The following is a 23,697-nucleotide window of genomic DNA, read 5'->3' as shown; positions in this document are numbered from 1 at the left end:
TGGTGATAAATAATAACAAGGGCCTTCCTGTCTGCCCCTCACACCCCTGGGGCCAGATGTGCAGGGCAGAAGGGAAGAGACGGGTAACTGAACTAACCCTGCTCTAAATGCAATAGGATTTATAGAGGGCTTGTATTGCCCATTGTACAAGGGATGTTTTTCTTCTGCGCCGTCACCGGCAGCAGGTCGCATGTGGCTCTCAGCAATAACTGCAGCCAATAATAAAGTTGTTAACGGGAAGTCTCGGCGCAATTTAGCCCTGCATTATTCTTCTGGGACTGTGGCAGGCTTCTCTGGGGCCTACTCGGCACTGCAAATGGCTAGGGGGGCTCTCAGGCAGAAGCCCTGCCCGAAGATGCTTTCCCCATGTGCCACCTGCAACAGCTGGAGCTATTTGGCTGAGTAATGACTGCACGCATCACCCAGCCCAAAGCCACTGCTTGCACATCTGCTTCCGCGTCAGCTTTGCTGGCAGGCTCTCGTCCCAGGGCCTGCTGTGGGGATTTTCCATCTTCCCCTGCACTCACAGAGGCTGCACAGAGCTTGCTGGCTCTGTCAAGGCAGGGTGGGGCGGCCCCTACTCAGGCCCCTCTCTCTGCTTGTCTATCCATCGCCAGTAACCATGTCTCAGTGTTACTACAGATAAACAACCTTCCCAAGGGACTCGGGGCATGCCTGCCCTGCAGCTGGAGCAGCCAGACCTGTGCTAGCTCTGAGCAAGCTCAGGCACTAAAAACAGCAACGTGGCCACTGCAATGCAATGGGCAGGCTGCCCCAAGTACTCTCCTATCATCTCTGGTGGGACGGCAGTCAGGGCAGAGAGCCCCTCACGCCACCATGGCTACACTGCTCTTTTAGCGCACAAGCTCACTCAGAGCTAGCACCGGTATGTCCACCGGAACTGGTATTTACATCCTCCAGCTCAAATGTGGACATACCCTCGGGCCTGATTCTCCATTGCTTTGCCCCTACAGATGTTATCTGGGGCCAGATTTGGGAGCAGGGAGAGGGAAAGAAAACATGGCCCAGGGGAAGTGTGAGAAGGTGCTGGAGGACGATCAGCCCTCGACTGATTTAACCTGTGTCCTTGCTGCAAAGGAGGTGGGTTACCAGAGGGCAGCAGCCAGGCTCTAGCCTGTACCCCCAGGCCGCCCAACTAGTCCGGGTTTAAAGTACTATGGAACCCAGGCCAGAGGTTTGGGTGTAGGATAGAGGCAGCACCGGAGTCAGAGCCTGGTTAACTCTGCAGTCAAACAGAGCCAGGAATGTATAAAATCCCCCTAACAGGGTAGGCACCTCACTCGCTTACATACTTCTGGAAACCCCCCAAGCTCCCATCTGCATCTTTAGCTGCCCAAATACCTGTGTCAATCTGGAATTTACAGATTTGTAAAATGCTACCAGATCAGAGGGGCTGTGGTTTGGTCTCTGGACAAGTGTAAATGATGGTGCAGGCCCCGGTATCCAGGGGCACCCATTAATCCGATCTAATCGGGATTGGGGCCAGATCAGATGATCAAAAATTCAGCTAATCAGGAGGGCCCCGCGAAACTAAGTTACTTGGTTCAGCTCCAGGCAGTGGGGCTCTGGCGGTCAGCACTCCGCACTTGCTGCCAAGGAGCTAAGATATTCAGTGCTGCCAGTTTTCATGGTTTGAACATGAGTTTTGCAGTATTTGGCGTCCCGGCTTCTGGAATTGGGCGATTTTATCAGAATTGTATTTTTTATTTTTTTTAAAGCAGGTCATTTCTAACCCTTGTGGCTGCAGAAAAAACCTTCAAAATGTGACTAGTGCGTAACCCCAAAGGCTGAAGACCCAAAACGCAAACGAACGGCACGCCCACAGCACTGTTATTTGAAGCCAATCTCAATATTTTGGGGAGCTGAACTCACGAGGTTTGAACGTTCGGGGTTGGCCATCCCGTGGATTTCGAGCACTACTGAGTCTTCTTGCCAATTTTTAGGATTTTCCACCCACGATTTCCTAGGTGGATCAATATTTCCCTGTGTCCCCACAAAATGAAATTAAATACACAGCAGGTGAGGAAATAGCAGCTGTACAAATTCACAGAGCTGCATCCCAGATGGCAGGACTCACCTGAGACCGGCCTCTCTCTTCCTGCTGTGCAGAACGGGAGAGCTCGCTTTCCTTCAATTAAGGCATTAAAATCCACCTCCCTAAGCTCTTAAAGCATTACTATTGACTTTCTCCTGGTGATGCTGCTGCTGCAGGATGAATGCTGTGACTTCTCCTAACAGCTGCTTGGGGGCACAGAGCTCAGCCTCTGCAGAATGGATGGTGCTTTGCCTTAAGAGAACATGACCAAAGTCACATCGGGTGTAGCCGATACGGTAGGCATTAATGGGAGGAGGATGGTTTACTACCCAAAGGGGCTAGATTGCAAACTAGAGGCAGCACAGATAGGAGAGAGTTTGCCGTGCTCATCTTCAAATGGACCAGGCGCTAGAGTCAGAAAGTCCCTGGATAAAAAAAAATTACTGATTTTTGCTGTATCTGCTCCTTCAACTCATCTCTCCATGGCACCAGGTGCCGTCTCTAAACACTGGAGACTTTTGTTTTCCTCTCAAACCCCAGCTAGAAAACCCTGTTATCAAGTACAATTCCAGCTCCAATTGTGCAACCTTTCTGGGTGGATGGAAGGCTGGGTCTCCGCAGAGCTCTGCTGGGTCTGGTTTTCCTTTGCTCTGCACCTGGTGTGATCATTGGCCCCAGGGCAGCATGTAAATCGCTGACATGTGAGGGCACAGGGTGGGAGTGTAGCTTGTGTAGATGGACCTGAGTTAATGTTCATCTAGCTGGCTCGTGTACTGGAGCAGCCAAAAGGGGTTCCCAGTTTGAGAGGGCCCCCAAGCCAAGTGGCGTTGTGACCTTGTGTGTGGGATTGCAGTGCCATTCACGTTTGGCCTGCCTGTTCCCCCATCCTGGCAGAAGAGCGGCTTGGCCATACCTGAGTGGTGTTGTGACCCTGCATACCAGCTCGCAATGCCTGGGGTGGAAACCTGGGCTCAACCCCGCAGGATAGTGGGGTAAGTGCAGTGGGAGCTTGTTCTCCGATTCCTCCTCCCTCGCACAAGCAGGAATTTGTTTGGAAGGGTGAGGGTTCTAGATTTCAGATTTTGCCCCAGGCCCCCTAAAAATCACAGAAGGAATGCACCAGTGCTAACGCCTTCAAACATCATGAATCAGATTGCAAAAAATCATGAGATTTTTTATTTTTTTTTAAATACTACATTTTGGGTTGTTCTCTTTTTAGAAAAGCTGAGTTTCTCATCACCTGCCTCCAGCACCTGGTACTTTATGGTAAAACACCACATAGTGCAAGACTCAGTAAAAATCACCAGAGTTGCCAACACTGTCAGTATCTGCAACCCACACATCAGGGTTTCTTGCTAGAACATGACACTGATGAGATCTTGTCTTTGTCCCAGGCTAGTGAAATGAAACAAGTAAATAAAGAGCAAAAGGTGACCGGCATATATAGCTTATAATTTGATAGTAACAAACAAATACAGCTTGTTTTAATGTTAATAACCTACCGGCTAATTCGTCAGACAGGGAAGGATGTTTTTTTAAGATGTGATGTGGTGCCTTTAGAATGAATTTTCTCATGTCCCAGGCAGGATTTCACCTGTTGATCAGCACTGCCTCAGATGAACGGCACCGCCTACTGACTCCCCAGCACTGCTTCCTGCAGCACCTCCTGTTCCTTGGATCTACTAAGAAGCTGAGCTGGGTCAGGTTAGGTCTGCGGGCACCAGATTCTTTTAAAAGAGGTCGGGGCCGGATTTCCAGCCCTTTAGGTGCTGGCTGCTGGGGAAAACTTGATGGTAAGTGTCACAGTGGGAACCCGCTGACCCTACTTGAAAATCTGACCCTTATGCAGGGGCCTAAATGGGAGCTGAGTTCTTGTGAAAATCCAAGCCCAGCGACAGGTGCTGAGCCCTTGGAAATCTGGCCCGCAGCTCTTCTGAAAAATTCTGGCCCGTCCTGACCCGGCTCTGCTTAGATCTGACACAGTTGCAGGGCTCAGAGACAACCCCAAAGCATGCCCATTCCAAACCCCTTTGAACTTTGCGGGGGAGGAAGGGGTTGAAAAATTTGGATCCAGGTGTGAATTTTGCAGCTCAGGGCCACCTCTAGGAAAGCTACAGATAATCAGTGTCTTCTGTATTGCAGTGGTTCTCAACCTGGGGTACACATACCCCTGGGGAACACAGGTCTGCCAGGGGTCACTCAACTCATCTAGATCAGTATTTCTCAATGTGGGGTATGCAACTCCCAGGGGGGTCATGGGATGGGTTTAGGGGGTCACAAGTGCAGGGCCGGCATCAGAGGGTGGTAAGCAGGGCAGTTGCCCAGGGCCTCATGCCACAGGGGACTCAGCAAAGCAGGTTACATGCCGTCCGGGGCTTTGGCTTCACAGAAGGCTCAGAAGTGAAAAACAGGCTCAAGTATCACATTGAAATGTAAGTACAATATTTCTATTCCAGTTGATTTATAATGATATGGTAAAAATGAGAAAGTGAAGTGTGCTGTGACACTCGTGTATTTTCACGTCTGATCTGATAAGCAAGTAATTTTTAAATGAGGTGAAACTTGGGGATATGCAAGACAAATCAGACTCCTGAAAGGGGGACAGTCGACTGGAAAGGTTGAGAACCACAGTTTGGACAAACTCAAGTTCCCACGAGGACCACCGGCTCCGTGTCTCAAGAAGGCGGAGGGTTTGGTTTGAGCACATGCAATGGGATTCCCAGAATTTCACACTCCTGGTCACGGCACAAACTCCACCCCCACTGCGAAATACGGAAGGGGCCAAGCGCTAGGGTGGGCGGCTCACCTGGATTTCTCTGGCATGGTACATGATGATGAGGCCCAGAAGTATCATGGTTGAAAGGCTGATAAGGCATTTCAGTGCAAATGAATATGAAGATTCCTGAAAGGGAGACAGAGAAGAGCAGCGTCAGGCGTGGTTTCTCCTTCGGTCCTGAGGTGACCCATGGCAGGGAGGCTCTGGACTCTGCTCGTTCAATATGCACACTCAGATCTTTATGGAAAGACGCGTACCGAGCTGTTGGGAAGGACTCACTGTCTTTGCATGGACGAACCATGGCTGGGCGACACCTGGCATGCCACAGGGACCCCGACTCCAGGAGAGAGCCTATCCCTTGGGCAGGCCATCAGCCACTCGCAGGCCAAACCTGCACTGAACTCCAGGCTGGGCTGCTGGCCTCTCGACGCAAATTACGCAGCGGCGGAGAGGTGGACTCTCCAGGGCAGGCAGATGTGCCCGGGGTAGCCCTGATCGAGCTTGTGTGCTGCAAAGAGCAGCGTGGCCATGGTCTGGTGTGGGCAGCGGCTCAGGCTGGCCGCCCTGCTACGTACCTAGGACCTCGAAGGGGGTTGTCCTCGGGTGACTACTCATGCCGCCATGGCCACGTTGCTATTCTTAGCGAACAAGCTCCACCAGAGCTGGGGAGCATATGTCTACCCAAGCTGGGACTCACGCTCCCAGCTGCTTCCTGGACATACCCCCGGCACGAATACAAGGATTAATCCTAACCCTGTTCCCCTCTCTACCGACGGTCAGCCAGCGTTCGGCAATGATCCGCGAAGCCTCCCAGCTCCCCCAATCAGGATCCACATTTATTTCACAGACAGGGAAAATGAGGCACAGAGATGCTGAGACACGCCCAAGGACACCCAGGAGGTTGGGGCAGGGCCAGGAATGGAACCCAGCTCTCCAGAATCCAACCCTGAGCGTTAGCCCCTGAACAGGCTTCCTCTCTCGAGATCCCAACCGATTCTGGGGGGTTACACTTGCCCCTAAGAGGCTGCCTCCAGTGTGGCTGAGGGGAGCATATGCCACATGATCAGTTCCATCCAGGGATGCATTTGACACATGGATGTTACCAGCCCGAGGACCTGTTCTGATCCCCGGGGCCTTGCACAGAAGTCTGCTGGCTCTCCGGTGACAGATGTGCATGCCAGCTTCTGTATCGGCAAGATCTGGGGCTCTGCAGTCAGAGACAAACCCTACCCACGTGGAAAATGTGCAGCCGACAGGGGGACTGCAGGACAGCGTGCAGGGGACAGACGGGTGTTTGCATGAACTATTCTATCTGGTCCCACATCCCTGCTGATTGGGGGATGATTCATCAGCCCTGAGAGAAGCCAGCAGAGCAAGAATGATAAAGCATCTTGCTGAACCAGGACTGTTCACACAGTCAGCACAAAGCGCCCATTGGCATCAAACGTCGCAGCGATGGGCAGGGTCCATTAATCCTCAGGGCAGCTTGGGAGAGGAGAGCCATAGCTGGGTCGGTGCAAACACAGACACACAGGGAGGGGGAGGGGGCGCACACAGAGAACATGCACACGCACAGAGATGGGTCTGTGCACGTATCCCTGCATCAGTGCACGCACACATACATAGACACTGGGACATACATTTAAACGCATCCTCCTTTCTCCAGCCGCACCCACACCACAGTCTGGCACACCCGCGTGTGCACACCCCCAGAGCAAGCCGACGTTCAAACATGCGGGCAGGCCCTCTCTCTCTGTCTCTCGCACACACGTTCTTTATCCCTTACGTGTGTTACGGTGGTACTCGGATGCCTGGTGTGCAAGGTGCTGTACGCACACAGCTGTCTTGCACTCATACGGCTGCCAGCCCCTGCCCACGTGAGACCTAGGGTACCAGATAAAAGTTCCACTTATGCTCCAGGGCTGGGACTCCCAGGATCCTTTGCTTTCCAAGGGCGACATACAGACCTGGACCCCCACAGGGCGTGAGTGGGACTTATGCGGTACCCAGGACTTGCACCAGCCCCTTTCTGAGCCATGCGCATCTGTCCCCCCGGTCCCCAGCCTTTCGGCTTCAAGACAAGCCGCGGTCCCTACCTTGGTGTAGACGCCCCAGGAGAGCTCCGTCTCCGTCACCATGACGACGATGCCGAACATCCCGAAAATCAAGGCGTAGTCGCTCAGGCGTTTGCGCTTCTCGAAGAGCGCCCGCCGGTGGCCCAGCCGGTACCCGACGTTCTGGTTCTTCTTCTGGCTCCGGGAGCGCGCCGCCGCCTCCTCTTCCGCCTGCAAGTTCGTATCCTTGGCCTGCTCGGTTTTGGAGACCACCACCTCCAGACCCGAGCTGTGGAGGGTCTGCAGGGGCTGGGTCTCGGCTCCCAGTTCGTGGAGGTTGTGCTGGGAGGTGCTCAGGGGTCGGACTACGCCTCCATTGTACTTGCAGCTGTTCATGGCTATCTCGGTGAAGGGGTTGAGCTCGCTGAATGCTGTCTTGGATCCAGCATGATTCAGAACCTGGGCATCCGCATTTACCTGGGAGGAGACGGAGATGGGGTTAGAAAGACGAGGGGGGGAAGGGGAGAGCTCGCTCCCTTCTCAGTCCAAGTCCCCCGGGCCTGCAGCCTCCATTCTACAAAGCAGGATTTGAGCTAAAGGTGGTGCGGGGGGCTAGTTATTATTAGTCTGTGTTACTTCTCTAGCATCACAGACGCACGGCATGGACAGCGAAGGGAGGGCAGGCCCTGGGCTGGTCTCAAACCCCAGACCATGACTGCTAAGAGCAAGCACTGGGAGGTGATCCATGGGGCCCGCATTGGGAGGTGATCCATGGGGCCTGCCTGAGCAGGGCGTGTGGCTCTAAACCGCCCCCCCAGGCTGCTCTTGAACCCTGGTCCCCTGGCAGCTACGAGAAGGCAGGCCGTGGCACCCACCCATAAGGCAGAGAGACCCCCGACATTACCAAGATGCAGAGCTGTGGACGGCAACCAAGCATGAGGACAAAGGCTCCATTAGCAAATGGACGGGGAGGCCCAGAGGCAGGGACCATGCTGGGCTGCAAGGGTCTATACAGAGGTGAGGGGCTTGTCTGTCCAGCCCCACCCACCCTTGGGACCATTGCAGGGTGAAATTTACCCCCGGGGCAGTAGGCCGGGAGGAGAGGACAATGCAGGCATGGGAAGGGGCGTAATACAGCTCAGATGCTGTGGTGATGGGCATGCTACAAAAAGTAGAGAACGAAAGAAAGAATTCAGCAGCCCCTTGGAATACAGGTGCACATGCTAGGGGACACAGTTAGCTGATCTATTCACTAGAAAACACTCCGTTCCCAGAGCTGGGAATAGAACCCAGGAGTCCTGACTGCCAGTCCCTGCTCTCACCTCTGAATATGCCCAGAGACGCCCACAAAAAAGTCAACAAACAAACAACTCAGCTGGTTAAAATACTTTGATCCCAAAGGTTCCCACAAGGGTTTTACAAACTTTAGCTCTGCACGGGGATTCCTTCGACCAGCGTGGAAATGCGGCCACCTCTACGGCGAAGTGCACTAACCACATAACAACTCACAGCAACAGGAAGTGAAGAATTCCATGTACAGCTGCAACAATCCCTAGGTGGGGGTTGGACAGAGGCAGGTTATATCGCGCTCCCAGTCAGTACCCGGGCTGGGCCAGGGACGCTAATGATCCAACCAGCGGACCGAATTCGGTCATGAATACTGGCCATGTGCCACCCGAGGCACGCCGTGCATACGCTGAGACCACCTTGGGGCTTGAATGGTCAGTTTCAAATCTCATCTAAAAGCCAGCGCCCACTAGCAGAGCCCTGGGCAGATTCACAATGTGTATCCGCATCCGATCTGCGATCCACGGACCAGAGATCTGCAGATCCACAAGAGCTGGGCCGCTCGCTCAGAACAAAGCCCCCTCCCCCAGTGACTCACCTAGGTGACAGTGTCAAAAACAACCATCCGGGATTACTGACCGACACAGCGTCCCAAAGCTTGGTAGCTCCTGCTGGTCTCCCATCCGACCCTGCTTAGCACTGAGCACTGGCAGAATCACAGTGTGAGGAACAGGCTACCCTCCCTCACACCCCTTCCTTGGCCCACCACTGCTTTGGTGTCCAGGGACCCAGCATTTCAGAGTCTGGGAAGGGAACGGCTGCAGCAGCAAGTGGGGGGTGGACAGATCTGTCTGGGCCTCTCTAATAAGACTTTGATTTTTCCTGAGCTGTGTGGAGCCATCTCGCTGGCTGGCGAACAGGCCTTTCCCCGGCGCTGATTAATGACCTGCATCTGGCATGGGTTGGGAAATGAATCTCTCATCTGTTAGCCAAGTGCCTGCATGTCAAAACAGAGCACCCGCAGCAGATCTGGAATAACGCCTCATCCCGCTCTGGAGCCAGGGCAGCGAGGCCGATAGAGAAAGCCACCTTCTGCTCCAGCTTTGAGGCAGGGTCACCAGTGAAACGACTCTGTTTGGGCTTAGTATAGTTGGCAGGGGGTTGTTATACCATCACTGTCCAAGGCAACGTGACTTCCGAGTTCTCTGCTCACAATGGAGCCAGGGCAGGAAGACAGGAGGAAAGGGTGTGTGTGTGTATGTGTGTGTATATACACACGTGTGTGTGTGTACGTACATACACAAGGCTATATAGTCATAGGAACTACAACAATGGGTTGGACTGTGGGCCCATCTAGCTAGTGTAGAGGAGGAAATTATTTTCCCAACCCAGGAGAATTTTTGAGATTTTGTCCTGAATCAGGACAAAGTCAAAATCTCAAATGTTTTCACAAACTGATAGTCAAACATTAGAGTGGGCCAATCAAAATGCTTTGTCTTGATCGTTTCTACATATTTCATTTTGATTTTGACTTTTTGTTTCAAAATTTTACTTAATTTATACTTAAAAGAATTCTTGTTTTTTTTTTTAAACAAAAGCCATTATAAACCAAAACCCGAAATGGTTCAGTTGGAAAATGGCCAAACATCCCATTTCAACTATTTTGAAACTTATTCCCCCAATGAGATTAGGTCAAACTTCCCCGTTCCCGTGAACAGTTTTGGTTTTGACAAATCAGCTTTTTTGGATGTAAAAACGTTCCCAGACATTTCTATATCTAGCCTGTCCCCTACATTAGCCAGCAGCAACTGGTGTCAGAGAGAAAAATCCTGCAGGAGGCACTGTTGGGATAACCGTCTCCCAGGGCAATTTCCCTCCTGACCCCTATTAAAGATTGGGGCTCATGCGCTGAAGCATGAAGGTTTCTAGCCCTTCCAAAGCTCTAAGAAATTTATTTTTCATAACTTGCTGGCTGTAATGCTGGCTAGTCTCTCTACACGTTTCTTTGCTGCTACGCTGTTAGCCCCAATGCTGCCATGTCCACTGGTTCATTGCACCCTGGATGGAAAAACACCTTATTTTGCCAGACGTCAATTTGCCACCTTCCAGCTTTGTGGAACGGCCCCTCCCATTCTAGCAGTCACATGAAAAGCCTTTCGATCGGGCTCGAAGGAGCCTGCACTGTCACTAGCCTGAAGCACTGAAGATGAGCTCGAAAATCAAAGCCCTCTTTCTAAAAAGTTGTTGGATCCTCAATGCAGCAGGGCTGGGGGGCTCTACTGGGCAGACAGAGAGAGGGGACAGACATGGTGCTGAGCACCATAATCCACCCCCTGCTTGGCCCACGTGCAGCGGGGAAAGGTCCTGCGAGGGATGGCTTCTCATTGCATTTCCAAGCACGTGGGCAAGTGAGAAGCTCCATCCTCTAAAGCAGCCGCTGAGATCTCCAACAGCAGCACTGGGCTCTGCTCTGCTCCTGGATACCCTTAGAACCGCACCACCAAACAGAGCCCTGCTCTCCCTGCACTGGGTTCAAAGCCCACCAAAATCAATGGGAGTCCTGATGCTGTCCACGGGCTATGGAGGAGGCCCAGATCAGGCTGTCCCTGGGGACACCTCAGAGAGCCCGTCGAGAGACCAGAACAAGCCTGCAGACGCCTGGGGTGACGGGGAACAATGCTACTAGCTTTGGCAGGGGGGTGGCAGCCAGCTGGTGGGGGGGGGGGACAGCAAATCCAGCCCAGTCTCCAAAGTCCATCCCATCTTGTGGCCATGAGGGGCAAATCAGAGGGTCTCGCTTCAGCTCCTCGGGCATGAGTTTTGAAGGCTAATGTCCTAACAGAGGTCCTTGTTTGCAATCTCAACAGGGAGGCTAAGGACGGGGTGAGTTGGGTAATGCCACATCAACAAAACCGCAGCCCCATGTGACAACAGACAAAATGTGGGGAGTCTCCCCCATAGTTCCGAGAGCCTCCTAGGCGCAAAGACCATGGGTGGCTGTGTCCTCCTTCGACCTTGAGACCCCATCACCCCAGGAGATTCTGGGCCGACTGGTACTGCCTGGCTGTTGACTCTGGAGTGGGTGAGCATTGGCACAGAGAGAGATGGCTCACGTCACCCGTGGATCTGTGTGTGAGAGCTGGCTGGGGCATCAGAGGCGCCGCAGCTCCTGGAGGGTGACTGATCTAGTGAAAGAAGCAGCAACCCGAGTCTGAATAAGTGATAATATTTAGCCCTTCTATAGCACTATGCTTCTTTCAAGCTCTGCACAAACCACTGTGTGGAGGAACTCATCTCCAGAGAACAACCCCACAGTAGGTGCAGCCCTGACCCAGTGCTGTCACCCCAAAGCAGACATATAGGGATCCCGCCACCGACCATTGAAATGCAGCCACCTCTAGGGTGCAGCGCACCATCTGCTTAAAGAGAGCAACAGGAATCCTTCATGACAGCGGGTTGGCTGCACAGTTCATCTGAAAGGCATCATTTGAAGATGCATAGCAACAATTCCGGAGCAATCCTTCGACACCAGGAGCTCCTGCACCACTTGCATTTTCCATGTTGGTCTCCCACCCAACTACTAACCAGGACTGGCTCGGCTTAGCAGAGAAGACCCAGCAGTGTGACAGGAGGGCTCTGAGAGCATCCCCACTTCACACCTGGCTGGCATGGGATTACTCCAGCCAAGAACTCCCTGGTAAATTCGCTCTCCCCAGTTTCTTGCCACCAGGTGGCAGATGGAACAAAGTCTCCTCTCTGTCCAGAGCTTGGAGACTCATTTCTCCAGGGCCCTTGAGAGCTACACTGCTTATCTGAACAGAAAATAATGAACAAGGATCACAAGAACAAAGTCAAGGGAACCAGCAGGAGCGGAAATGTTCTGTTCTGGCCCAGGGTTTGGGGGCCGAGGGGAACGGACCTAAGACTTGTCTCCGAAGGACCTGAGATGAGACAAACACAGGATGGCAGTTACAGAGAAGTTGATTAAAGCACAGGAGGTGGGTTCAGAGACAGCAAAGCAGGCCCCAAAGGGTGGGGTAGATCAGATTTTCCCTGGGCCAGAAACTCCTACCCCAGGAGAATGGGGTAATACCTCAGTGTCGTTCCCACTAGCATCGTGTGCCTGATGGATTTCTCGCTTCACTGGCAATGCCGAAAAAGAATGGGGGAAAAAATCATTTGGGGGCAAACTGCAAATGAAAAGTTCAGGCCTGCCCCGGGAGGGGGCAAGTGGGGCAATTTGCCCCGGGCCCCGCAGGGGCTCTGCGAACCCTGGCCTGGTGGCAGTCCGGGTCTTTGGCCGGCATTTCGGCAGCAGGGGGGCCCTTCAGTCATTCTGGGTCTTGGGCAACATTTCGGCAGGGGGGCCATTCAGTGCTGCCGAAGATGTGGAGCAACTGAGGGGCCCCCCGCTGCCGAAATGCCGCTGGGTGAGTAAAAGCACCGCAGCTCCCCCGCTTTGCCCCAGGGCCCCTGAATCCTCTGGGCGGCCCTGGAAAAGTTTTACATTTTTTGACAAATTGAAAGTAAAAGGATCATTGCTTTGGGTTGAACAAAATGTTTTGCTTTCATTTTGAGCATTTTAAAATGCTTTTGATTTTTTAACCACAGCAAAGGAAACTTCAGAACAGAAAGTCATTTTGAATCATCAAATTGCAGCATTTGGAGTTTTGCAGATATTGTTTAAGGTTTCTTTTCCACTGAAACCATTTGGCAAATTCACAAAACATTCCGGAGTCGCCGAACCTGCATTTTGCACTGAAAAAAAATAGAAGTTGCGGTCGAAAAAAGTTGCTGGCTCTAGTTTCCAGCGTAGAGGTGCACACATGCCATCTGACACAATGCAGATGATGCACACACTCAAAATCATACACACATGCTCTCTCTCACGCATACACAGCTTGTAATCACATGCATTCTCACACACAGACGCTGCTGTAGATGCACACGGTAACACACACAGAGATGGGTGCAAACAACTGCGCACACACACACATTAGGCAAGTGTAGGTTTTCCCTTTCTCTCATTCCCACTTGCAACTCAAGCAGCAGTTAGCCCTAGTGGGCAGGCAGCAAGGAGCCAAGGTACCAGTCTGTCTGCCTGCACCCACCCAGACCTGCCGAGCGCTGCCCCAGGGGTCTGCTCCCCCCAGAGCCCTCTGGAGGCAGTGACCTCCTTCCAGCCAAGTGGGAGTGACATGGCTGCCTGGGATAATTACAGCCCCAGCATTCACACCCCCGGCACGCTGCTCTCCCCCTGCCTGCCGCCAGAACACTGCCAGTGGAACCCCACCCTCCATGCAGCACTGTCGGGGTAATTACAGGGCTGGGTAGCGGAGTCGCTTTAAACGAGGGGGAAGGAGGAAATCAAGCAAAAATTACCCTGTCATGCTGCCTTGGAATCTGACACTGGGAGAGACCGCAGGGGAACTGATGCTCCTGCATACAGAGCCCCTAGACACGCTGAATTACAGAGCACAGGAAATTCGGGATGTTCTGTGGCGCGCTTGCCAGTGACAAAGGGCAGGCTGCCTGCGAGCCGGGGGCAGACGACAGAAATAACTACAGGAGCAGTTTAAAAAAACAACCGCCCCCTCCCCATATTTTGCCCCCCATTCGACCCAAATTTGGGACCTAGACACATGCCTAGTTTATCTGTGTGTTGATCCGGCCCTGTGCACACAGGGTCCCAGAGACCTAGCGGTGGTCACACACCCCGGCCCGGTTCTGATCTCACACACATATTGGTCACACACGGGCACACATGAGCCTGGGGCCAATCTCATACACATTTGTGCATACATCCCCCTACACCCCTCTGCTAAACCTCAGCATAGACAGGTATCCTCTCTGTCTTCTCCACTTATGGCCTCTTTAGTCTCTGGGAGATGCAAAGACCCCAGGCTTCGGCTGTAAAAGGAAGAAACCCATTTGATGTTCAAACCTAGTTCACGTCACCTCCCTCGCGGTCCATCAGAGGCACCCTTGTAAAAGCAAATACTTCAAAATCCACATGCTATGAGATAGAGCAGACAGCGAACCGTGGCCAGGGAGAGGCTCAGCAATACTCTCATCAGCATTCACGGGCCATGAGGAGAGCGCAGAAGGCGAGCGAGAAAGCCCCTGCCCTCCACATGGAAAGGAGAGAGAGAGCAGCAGAAAAGAAAGAGACGGCATTTTGTTGGTGCCAGGGGGACGGGGGTTTGGATGCAGTCAGCGGCTCCATGCCCATGAGGAATCGGTGCCAGGAAACCTCTCTTGCTTTCTGTCTCCCCAGGCCCAGTTTGCCCTCCCCAGCACATGAGACAGCAGAACACACTTGCTCAGGAGAGGTGTCTTCTCCAGTGACCCCATCTCCAGCTGTGATCGCCGGCAGACCTCCCAAGCTAAGCAGGGTCAGGCCAGGGTGCAAAACAGCCACAGGTGACACAGGCTGCGTGCTGGTGACTCAGCACTGACCCCACTGGTCCTGCGTGGCGCTAAGGGACACTGTGGGGACTCAGTAGATCTCACTTCTAAGCCAGTGTGGACCCCGAGGCCCCAGCGTGGTGGGAGAGGGCGCTGTGGGTGACACTTTGGAATCGGCATTGGCCTCCGTTTCCCAGATGAAAGCCACTGTAGGAGCAGAAGGCTGAGCTGCTCCAAATGAGATCCCCACTCTTCTGCTCAGCGGGAGTTAGCTGGCCCTTACCCAAATCCACCTGCTCCATCACATGCTCCTCGCTCACCTCAACCCACAGTTTTTAGAGCAGCAGCCGTGTTAGTCTATATCTGCAAAAAGAACAGGAGTCCTTGTGGCACCTTAGAGACTAATAAATTTATTTGAGCATAAGCTTTCGTGGGCTACAGCTCACTTCACCGACTGCAGAACTAACTAATAAATTTGTTGGTCTCTAAGGTGCCACAAGTACTCCTGTTCTTTCAACCCACAGTGTCTCCCCCTCCCCAATCCCTTTCCCAGAGCCCTAGTTCAGAGCAGCCTCCACCCTTTCTTTCCAGCAATCACTTGGGTCCAACCTGCCTGGCCGATGCTCGTAGCCCTTCACCAGCTCTCGCTCTGTTCGCTGGGGTTACCCCCAGTGGATGAAGAGGTGGCAGCCGCACTAGCCCCCTGGAGCTGGGACGAGGTGCCAGATGGACATCCTGGCTTCTGTCCAGCCACAGGAGTGCGTGGCATGGACCACAAGCTCCCCCTGCTAACCGGCCCCTGGCGTGATCCTCCCTCATCCCTAGGATACAGGGACCGCTGCCCCCACCCAGGCCCAGCCTGCAGGGTGCAAAAGTGAGCCCAGCCTGACCTCTTTAACCCTGCCAGCAGCTTTCCAGAATGTCAGCAGCACTCCCCGACTTGTGGGCTGAGTCCTGTCAAACTCACTGCCCCAGGGGCTGCCCAAAAAGGTTTTAGCTGGAGATGGCTTTTGCCCCCTACCAGCCCAGCCTGGATTTGAACCCGCGATGTCGCAGTGAAAGGCTCCGTAGCACATTGCCAACCCCTGAGTCGTCCGGCCCCAAAGCTAGTGCAAAGCAGCAAAGCTCCGCAGACTTCAGTAGTGAAGCTGAGTCCTCATCCCCCAGCTCCGTGCCAGCCACTCACCACAGCAGTACACCCTGCCCACTGGCCCCCGGAAAGGCCTTGCGCCAAGTGCCCCCTCCTTCTTCTTAAAGGGGCAGTTTGCATTTCGCTCACTACGTAATTTGATTAATATTGCTGTTATTTATTTGTCACATCCCAGAATCCAATCGCGCTTGGTGCTGTACAAACAAAACTGCAAGACAGCCCCTGCCCAAAGCACAGAGCCTGAGTCGTTATAGAAATGAACCAGCAATGAAATACACAAACGGAATTATTACTAATTCGAAAATCGTTTTCTAAAAGGATCAAGAGCTGAGGTCTCTTACAAAACCCTGATCTGATATGGTCTCACGCCAGCTGTGGGCGTGGTGGGAATTACTTGGAGGGGTTGGTTTTTCTTAACTGTTCAGCGGCATTCCGCATGATTCCCTGCATGGCACACACCAAGAGCAGGCATTAAAAATAGAGAGCGCTCGTCCAGAGTCATTACCGTAATTGTGCACCTGATTTAGTGGACAAATATTTGGGCTGAAATAATATTCTCAGCAGCCTCTGGGCACCAAAGACAGCGACAGAGCTCGGGGAGTAAGCACGGGATGGAACTTTGGCTAAATATAAAAGTCAAACTTTCCAACGTGCCAGTTTTAAAAATAGGGCTTGGGATTGGGGAAAAAAATAGACACAGGCTGTGAAATGTTACACTCCACAGGCAAAGCTGGGACCACAGACTCAGCCAGTATCCCTGAAAAGTGTCCCTCACGCCCATGGATATCAGAACAGAAAGTCCCCCCTGCCCCCACGTCAGGATGCTGGTTAGAGCTCAAGTGAAAGAGGACTCCTGGGTTCTGTCCCCAACGTTTGGAGGGAGGGTAGTCTAGTGGTTAGAAGGGGGGGGACCAGGACTCCTGGGTTCTAATTTCAGCTTTGCACTGAGTTCCCCTGTGACTTTGGGCAAGTCACCTCCCTCACCTCTGCTTGCCTCGGTTTCCCCATATGTAAAGTGGGCCCTTCTCCTGGCAGAGTCCCAGTTCCATAATCACTGGATCCATTCCCAGGCAAATGGCTCCAGCTCCCTGTGACTCAGACGAGCAGGATCGGGCCCTGACAGAGCATGAACTTCACTAGCAGAGACATGATATTTTTGAGGACTGTAATCCCTACCCCCTCATCACCATTTCTTCTGCCACAGCTAAGTGCTCTCTGAGCTGTGACGTGACAAGGTTGAAGAGGTGGCATTAGCATCTGCAGGGATTTTTCTGCAGCAGACACCAGAGAAAGGTTCAGAGACGGTGCCCAGGCTAAACTGAGGGAGAGGAGAAAATCTGATAAACTATGTGGAGCAGAGAGGGTGTGATGGGCCATGTAACTGCTTCAGTTGTGAGGACAGGAAGGAAGAAGCAGGCCCTGTCTGGGGCAGTCAGGTAAGAGGCTGGGTTCCCATTACTATGAGCATCAGGGTGGTACCTCCCTGACACTCCTCTTTCCCCGCAATAATGTGCAAACTCTCCTGTGAGAGCTGAAAATGAGAAACTGCAAATTTGGGGTAAGTGTCCAGGTCCTGGGTGGCTGGGGCGGCTCTCTGACCCCAGGATTCCCCATCCCAGGATGGAGCTTTGTAGCTAACTTCTCTGCTCAGAGTCAGAGCTGGCAGGAATTAGCTGCATGAACATTTTTCCAAAAGGAAAAACTTTGGTTTTTGTCAAAACTGAAATGGTCTGCGGAGAAAATGTCTGCTCAGCTTTATGAGGGTCCAGCCCAGACCTGGCCTCACAAACGCTACTTCAACCTCTTGAATCATTCAGCTTCAACAGAAAACGTCAGTAATAAAACAAATAACTCCTCCGTCCGGCTGATCCTTTCTGTCCTCCATCAAAGGAGAAAGGATGGTCTAATTTGCAGGAACTCTCTATTATTCTTTCCTCATGCCAGGTGCAATTTAAGGCTGTGATGGTAGATAAGTATTATCATCACTTACTGCTGCACAAATCATGGATTTTTTGCCTCGCTAGGAGTCCCGGGGGAAAAAATCATTTTGGGATGACCCAAAACCAACATTTTGGGGAATTTTTGGCAAATCAAAAAGTTGAAAAAAAGTCATTCAGTTTCCAGCTTCTTTTCCCTTTTATTTTGAAAATGTTTTTAAAGAAAATTTTGAATCAAAAAGTCAAATTTTTTTTGTTAAGAAAACATTCAAAGTGTTTTGACTTTTTTTTAAACCAAAATGGTTCGCCAAACTCAGTGCAAATTTGTGAAATGTTTCAGCTGATCCAGATCTTCATCTTTCACCCAGAAAAGAAAGTTTGGGTCTAAAATTCTCAGCCAGCTCTATTTCCACCACTTTACAGATGAGAAAGCAGAGACCCAGAGACATGCAGGCCTTGTCTACACTAGAAAATAGCACTGCATGCAGTCTAATTAAAGTGGTACAAAGACCCTAGTGTGAATGCACACATAGCACATAACCATTCGCATACAGGGCAGGGAATAAGCTGTATCCGTATATGTCCACACAAGGGCTCTCACCTGTAGAATTATTTCAGGTAAAAATCAACCCTTCCTAACCAATATAGTTATACAAATAAAGCTTGTAAAGAGTATCCAAGGTCTGTCTTACTACGGCTGCAGCTGGGGGATAAAACCTTTGCCAGAAGTGACCTTCTCAAAGTCGCATGTTGTTGTCTGCAGAGTTGGTGTAGCCATGTTGGTCCCAGGGTACGAGAGAGACAAGGCTGGGGGACGGAATATCTTGTATTGGAGCGAGTGAGGTTGGAATCATTTGATTTTCTCCCCTGTTCTTCTGAGTTGAAGAATCGCTCTGGGGTAAGTTTGGAGAGGCGAGAAAATTCAATCATATCAACCTCTTCCACCAAGAGAAGATAGGCCAATCCAAGATATTCTCTCACCCACCTTTTCTTTCCATGTCACTCAGCGAATCCTAGTTGGGAGTAGAACCTAGGTGCCCTCTCCCCTCTGCTCGAACACATTACCCTCCCCTTCCCGGGCCAGGAATAGAACCCAGGAATCCTAACTCCCAATCCCCTGTTCTGACCACTACACACCACTCCCCTCTCGGTGGCTGGAACAGAACGCATGTGTCCCGATGCCCGCACTTGTGCTAAAGGAATACAGGGGGCCGGTGGGGTTGCTGGCAGAGGACAGTCTCAAATGCAATATTTTCCTCTGCTGATAATTCTTTTTGCCTTTTGGTTTGCTTTTTCTAAGTGCGATGGGCCTGCAATTTGTCTTCGGGATGGGAGTGCTCCATGCCTGCGCTGTCAGCCACGACCCAAAGGCAGCCGCTGGACTATTTCTTCCTTAACGTTTCTGAAATGAGGGGGAGATTAATTGGCTGTCTGCTTCTATTGGGCACCTTTTGCACACTGCCTCTTAGGAAACAATTCCCGAGCGACAGTTGTTTGCCCCAGCTCCGGCCTCTCTCCAGGGCTGGGGGCTCCCAGCCATCCCAAAGCCACGCAGGATGATCACCAGCCACTGCGTTCGGTAACAGCCTTTCCAAGCGGTTCTGGTGGGCTGCCTGCTTCAGGGCACAGGTGCTGGAACCCGGGCTGCTGCCGCACCCCTGGCTGGAAGTAGTAACAACACCTCAAATACATGGTTTCCGCCCTCAGCGCTCCCACTATAAAACCTGTTCCATCGCCACTGGTGCCGGGGGTTCTAAAGCCAGCAAAATCCACATGCATGTGGCTGGCCATTTGTCTGGGGATAAGCCAGCCAGTCCTGTTCTTCTGTGACATAGTCTCTGTCTGCTGCCAGCCAAACCAGATGTGGCCTTGTCCAGCCTCATGCACAGGGAATGCCATTTCGAAAAGCATCAGCATGACCTCGCGTGCACTGAGATCATCTACCCATCAAGCCAGGATCTGGCCGGGATCCAGTCTGGGGAGGGTGGGGGTTGTGACCCCCAAGCTGGGAACCTCTGTGAGATGGAAAATCCCCCTCACCTCTCTTCTTCCTGCTGGCTGCTCCCCTCACCATGGACTTTGGGCTGGATTTGGCTGTTGAACTCATGGGAGCCACTCAACACCAGGGTATGTGATGGCAGAGGTCAGGCCTTCGCCTCTTGGCTCAGCTCCGGCCCTGTCACAGCAGGGGCCAGAGGGGAGCGCAGGGATTCAGCTCTTTAATCCCAGCACAGCCAAGCTCAGCAGGGCTTGATGTCACCCATGCTGTGCGAGGGGCCTATCAAGCCAGTGGCTGTCAGGGCCATGGTGGGTGGATGGGGACGGGGCTGGTGGGAGGCCAGCTCTCTGATCTTTCAGGGATGTGTCTGTAGGGTAGAGATTGATGGCAAACAGAAACTCACTGCAGGGTTCTGGCAGCGTCCCCTGCAGCGTACAGAGATGAACCACAGCCCCAGCCCTCAGGATCTGCAAGGGTATGATCCATTCTCTTGCCTTCTCAGCATAAATCACCAGGCAAACTGCAAAGCATGGGGAACCTTCAAATGCACGATGCTGCATAACAGCAGTTGCATATAAGCCATCACTTGTAACAAAACCCCGGCTTGTGTGGATTGCACCTGGGAGCTCAAATCCCCAGCCCCTACTGCCCGCACTAAAGGGCCAGGTGCAGTCACCTTAAGACTGTAACTGACTCAAACTGCTCTATATGGTCCAGTCACTAGAGGGAGACAAAGAGCCTCACCGTGTTCCCGTATGTCACACGTTGTCTGGCACTGGCACTGAGTTCCCACCTCAGGATTGGCTTTTATTAAATGCTGTTTGATGGATGTGCTAGAACAGCTGATTATCCACTCAGCAACGGGCCTTAGGTCCAGAGCATTGCATGGAACAAGGAAGCATTTGCAACAAGGCAACCACTCCAGAGTTATTCATAGCAGACGATCATTGTGCTCTGCAGTTACATGGTGCCGGTCACCACAGAAGCTAAGCAGAACTCACTATCTGCATTTTACCAGTGGGGAAACTGAGGCACAGAGCAGGGAAGTGACTTATAGACTCATAGACTTTAAGGTCAGAAGGGACCAATATGATCATCTAGTCTGACCTCCTGCACAAAGCAGGCCACAGAATCCTACCCATCCACTTCTATAACAAACTCCTAACCTATGTCTGAGTTATTGAAGTCTTCAAATTGCCCAAGTGCTGAGCTGGGGCTAGAGGCCAAGAGTCCGACTGACATCCCTGTGACTTAATCTTTAGGCCACACACCCTCCTTAAGGCAAGACGAGAACCAGGAATCCTGACGCCCAGTTGTGCACTCTCCCTAGCACACAGCACTCCCTCCATACGCTTGTTCTAGCTTTGTATTAGAGTAGCACCTAGAAGGCCCAACTGAGATCAGGACACATAGTGAGAGACAGTCCCCACCCCAAAGATTTATACCACAGGCAACACACGCAAAGGGGAAACTGAGGCACAGAGGAGGGAAGTGACTTGCCTTAGGTCACTCAGCAGATCAGTGGCAGAGCTGGGAATAGAATCCAGGTTTCCTGAGTCTCAATCCAGAGCCTTTGAGCTTTTGAACAGCATTGCCTTCCACAACTGAAATGCCCGTGCAACGACAGCCGGTTAAATGCATCTGCTGTGGGTCCTGCAGCTGCTCGGTCACGTTATATAATAAACTCTGTGCCTTAGACGCAATTCTTGGCCCCTCTGCAATCAAGTTAATTGGAAAAGCCCCCACTGGGCGAAGGCACTGCCACTGGTTTCCTGCCCTGTATAAACGCGGCTCCAGCTTGGCTCAGCACATTTCTGTTCTCTATCTCCAGACACAGATGGCACCTCGTTAATGATCCTTTAAATGGGGTCTGAGGACATGCAACGGACTGAGACTGCTCTGTGCTGCCTCTTGGTTTTAGTGGGTGCCCTTCTGCACCAGCTCCCCACCAAGGAGCTGGGAGCCCTTTGGGCATGGGCTAGGCAGGGATTATCTTGCATTGTACTGATGGGGAAACTGAGGCCCAAAGATGGAAGTGGCTTGGCCAAGGTCACGCAACAACTGGTAAGGGCAGAGCAGCCCTGACCCTGAAAGCGAAAAACTCCATGCCCTTTCTTTTCATTGCCGACGAGAGACGGCACAGCTGTGCTTTCAGCGTCTGTATCATTCCAAACCTCGCTTTAGTGGGGAGTGGGCTAATGGGGCAGGCGGAGGCATGAGTCCTGGGTTTTACTCCCAGCTGTCAGGAGAACACAGGTTAGGGGGAATAACAGAGGCGATTTGGAATCTCGCTGCCTCGGGTCTGTTCGCAGTGAGTCTGTCCCTGACTCACTGCGCGACCTTCAGCCACGTGTCCCCTGCCCTCATTCCCCTGTTTGCTCGCCTGATGCTAATGGGCGCTGCCACCCTCTGCCCAGGCCTGGGCTTTTTATCATTTATTGAGTCGGGGGAAGGAGTTGTTACATTGTCTTTGGGATGCGCTTTGCCATCCTAGGTGAAAGTCACAGAACAGCAAAGCATTAGGCTGTCGTTCTAGAAATCCCCCTTCCTACTTCCATGGAGATCAGAGGATCCAGGCAGCGGTTCTGATCCTGAAAACCCTTTTTCCCTCTGCCAGGAGCCTTCCCTCCCACAAGCACCCTGCCAGAGCCAGCCAGATGAGCAAAGAAAGGCTTGCAGGATCGGGCCCATAAATCAGAGCTCCTCCATTCTTGATACAGACACAAGACACTAGGAGAGGAGTGTCTGTGAGAGAGAGAGAGAGAGACAAACACACATATCCCACCCCTTCTTAAGGGCAGATTGCAAAGCCTCTTCCTAGCTTTCCAACTTCCCCTGGGCTGTTATTGGCAGGGGCTGGGGGGAAAAGTGGGCCAGGGATGCTTACTTGTGGGCAAGAGTGTCCTTTTATAGACCCCGTCGCTCTGAGATCCAGGTGCAACGCTGAGATGCATTTTGGACTTGACTTTGGCGTGGATGCATTTTATTGCGGGAAATACTCAAATTACATAACTCGGGAGCTGCACATGCGTCAGTGTTGCGGGACTCGCCTCCGTAGTGGGGAACCCCATGACTGTCACTGGATGGGCACTTCCCTTCCCTGGGATCCCAGCTTTCTTGCTCAATGCTGCCTGCCTCCCTTTGCATGGTTGTAGCCTTCCTTTGCACACCTAGTCCCCCAACTGGAATAGATTAGAAGGCCTATTCTCGGCAAACAAATGCCGCTCAGGACAAGTCACAAAGCCTGGATCTGCAGCCATACAAAGGTTCTTTATTACGTTTCTTTTTTTAAAACCTCCCACAATCCCCATATAAGAGGCAGTTATCAAATATCCTCAGGCCACGACCAGTCCCTTAGCTGAACAAAATCAAAAAGGGTAGATTTTGATCTCGTCACTGATCCATCACCATTGCAACAGTCTGGGCCAGATCCTCCGCTGGTTTAAAGCAGGAAAGCATCACTGACAGCAAGAGAGTGACACTGATTTATAACAGGTGGGGATCTGGCCCATTGGCTTCAATGGAGCGGTGCAAACTTACACCGGTTGGGGATCTGCCCACTGGATTTAATCAGAACTAGGGCTGATTTACCCCAGCTGATCTGGACCATTTATGGAAAGACACCATCACTTTGTGGGGTGGGTGGGGTGGGAGGCAGCGTAAAAGGTGTCATTCAAAGGTCCTGCAAAACAGCACAGGATTTCCCTTGCTCTAAAAAGACTAATTCTCGCATTGGGTGGGAATGACCGATACTGATAAAAGGCTACATTTAATCAAGCAGTTTTCAAAAATTTGATTCTCGCCCTTCCTGGACCTATTTCGGAGTCCACTTCCCCAGCGCTGCTCTGATTCATCTCCCAGCCCGTGATGGAGGCAGCGAAGACACGAGGGTGACATTTCTATTTTCCTTTCCTCTTATCCTAAGTCCCAACCAGCCTCCTCCCTCCAGTCGCTGCGATCTACAGCTGCTGGTGACAGACCATTTTAAATGCACATTGCTGCTAATTCTATAAACCCAGTGGGTGAGAGA

The 23,697-nt window shown here is 52.1% G+C and overlaps 1 protein-coding gene across 2 annotated transcripts in view; it reads right to left on the bottom strand.

Moving 5' to 3' along the window:
• Positions 1–7,360, bottom strand: part of KCNN1 (potassium calcium-activated channel subfamily N member 1) — a 28,797-nt gene extending 21,437 nt beyond the window's left edge. The window contains exons 1-2 of one of the 2 annotated variants that reach the window (XM_032795598.2): positions 6,929–7,360; positions 4,863–4,958 (exon numbers count right to left, since the gene is read on the bottom strand). In XM_032795598.2, the coding sequence (XP_032651489.1) occupies positions 4,863–4,958; positions 6,929–7,282 (450 nt within the window). In that variant the 5' untranslated portion in view covers positions 7,283–7,360. The remainder of the gene's footprint in view (positions 1–4,862; positions 4,959–6,928) is intronic. The other variant, XM_075070928.1, reaches the window with a different exon arrangement.
• Between the last annotated feature and the right edge of the window lie 16,337 nt (positions 7,361–23,697).

This window comes from Chelonoidis abingdonii, chromosome 11 (assembly GCF_003597395.2).
Source record: "Chelonoidis abingdonii isolate Lonesome George chromosome 11, CheloAbing_2.0, whole genome shotgun sequence".
Taxonomy (NCBI): Eukaryota; Metazoa; Chordata; order Testudines; family Testudinidae; genus Chelonoidis; species Chelonoidis abingdonii.
Note: the sequence above shows the minus strand (reverse complement) of the source record. Positions and strands in the feature narration are given on the sequence as shown.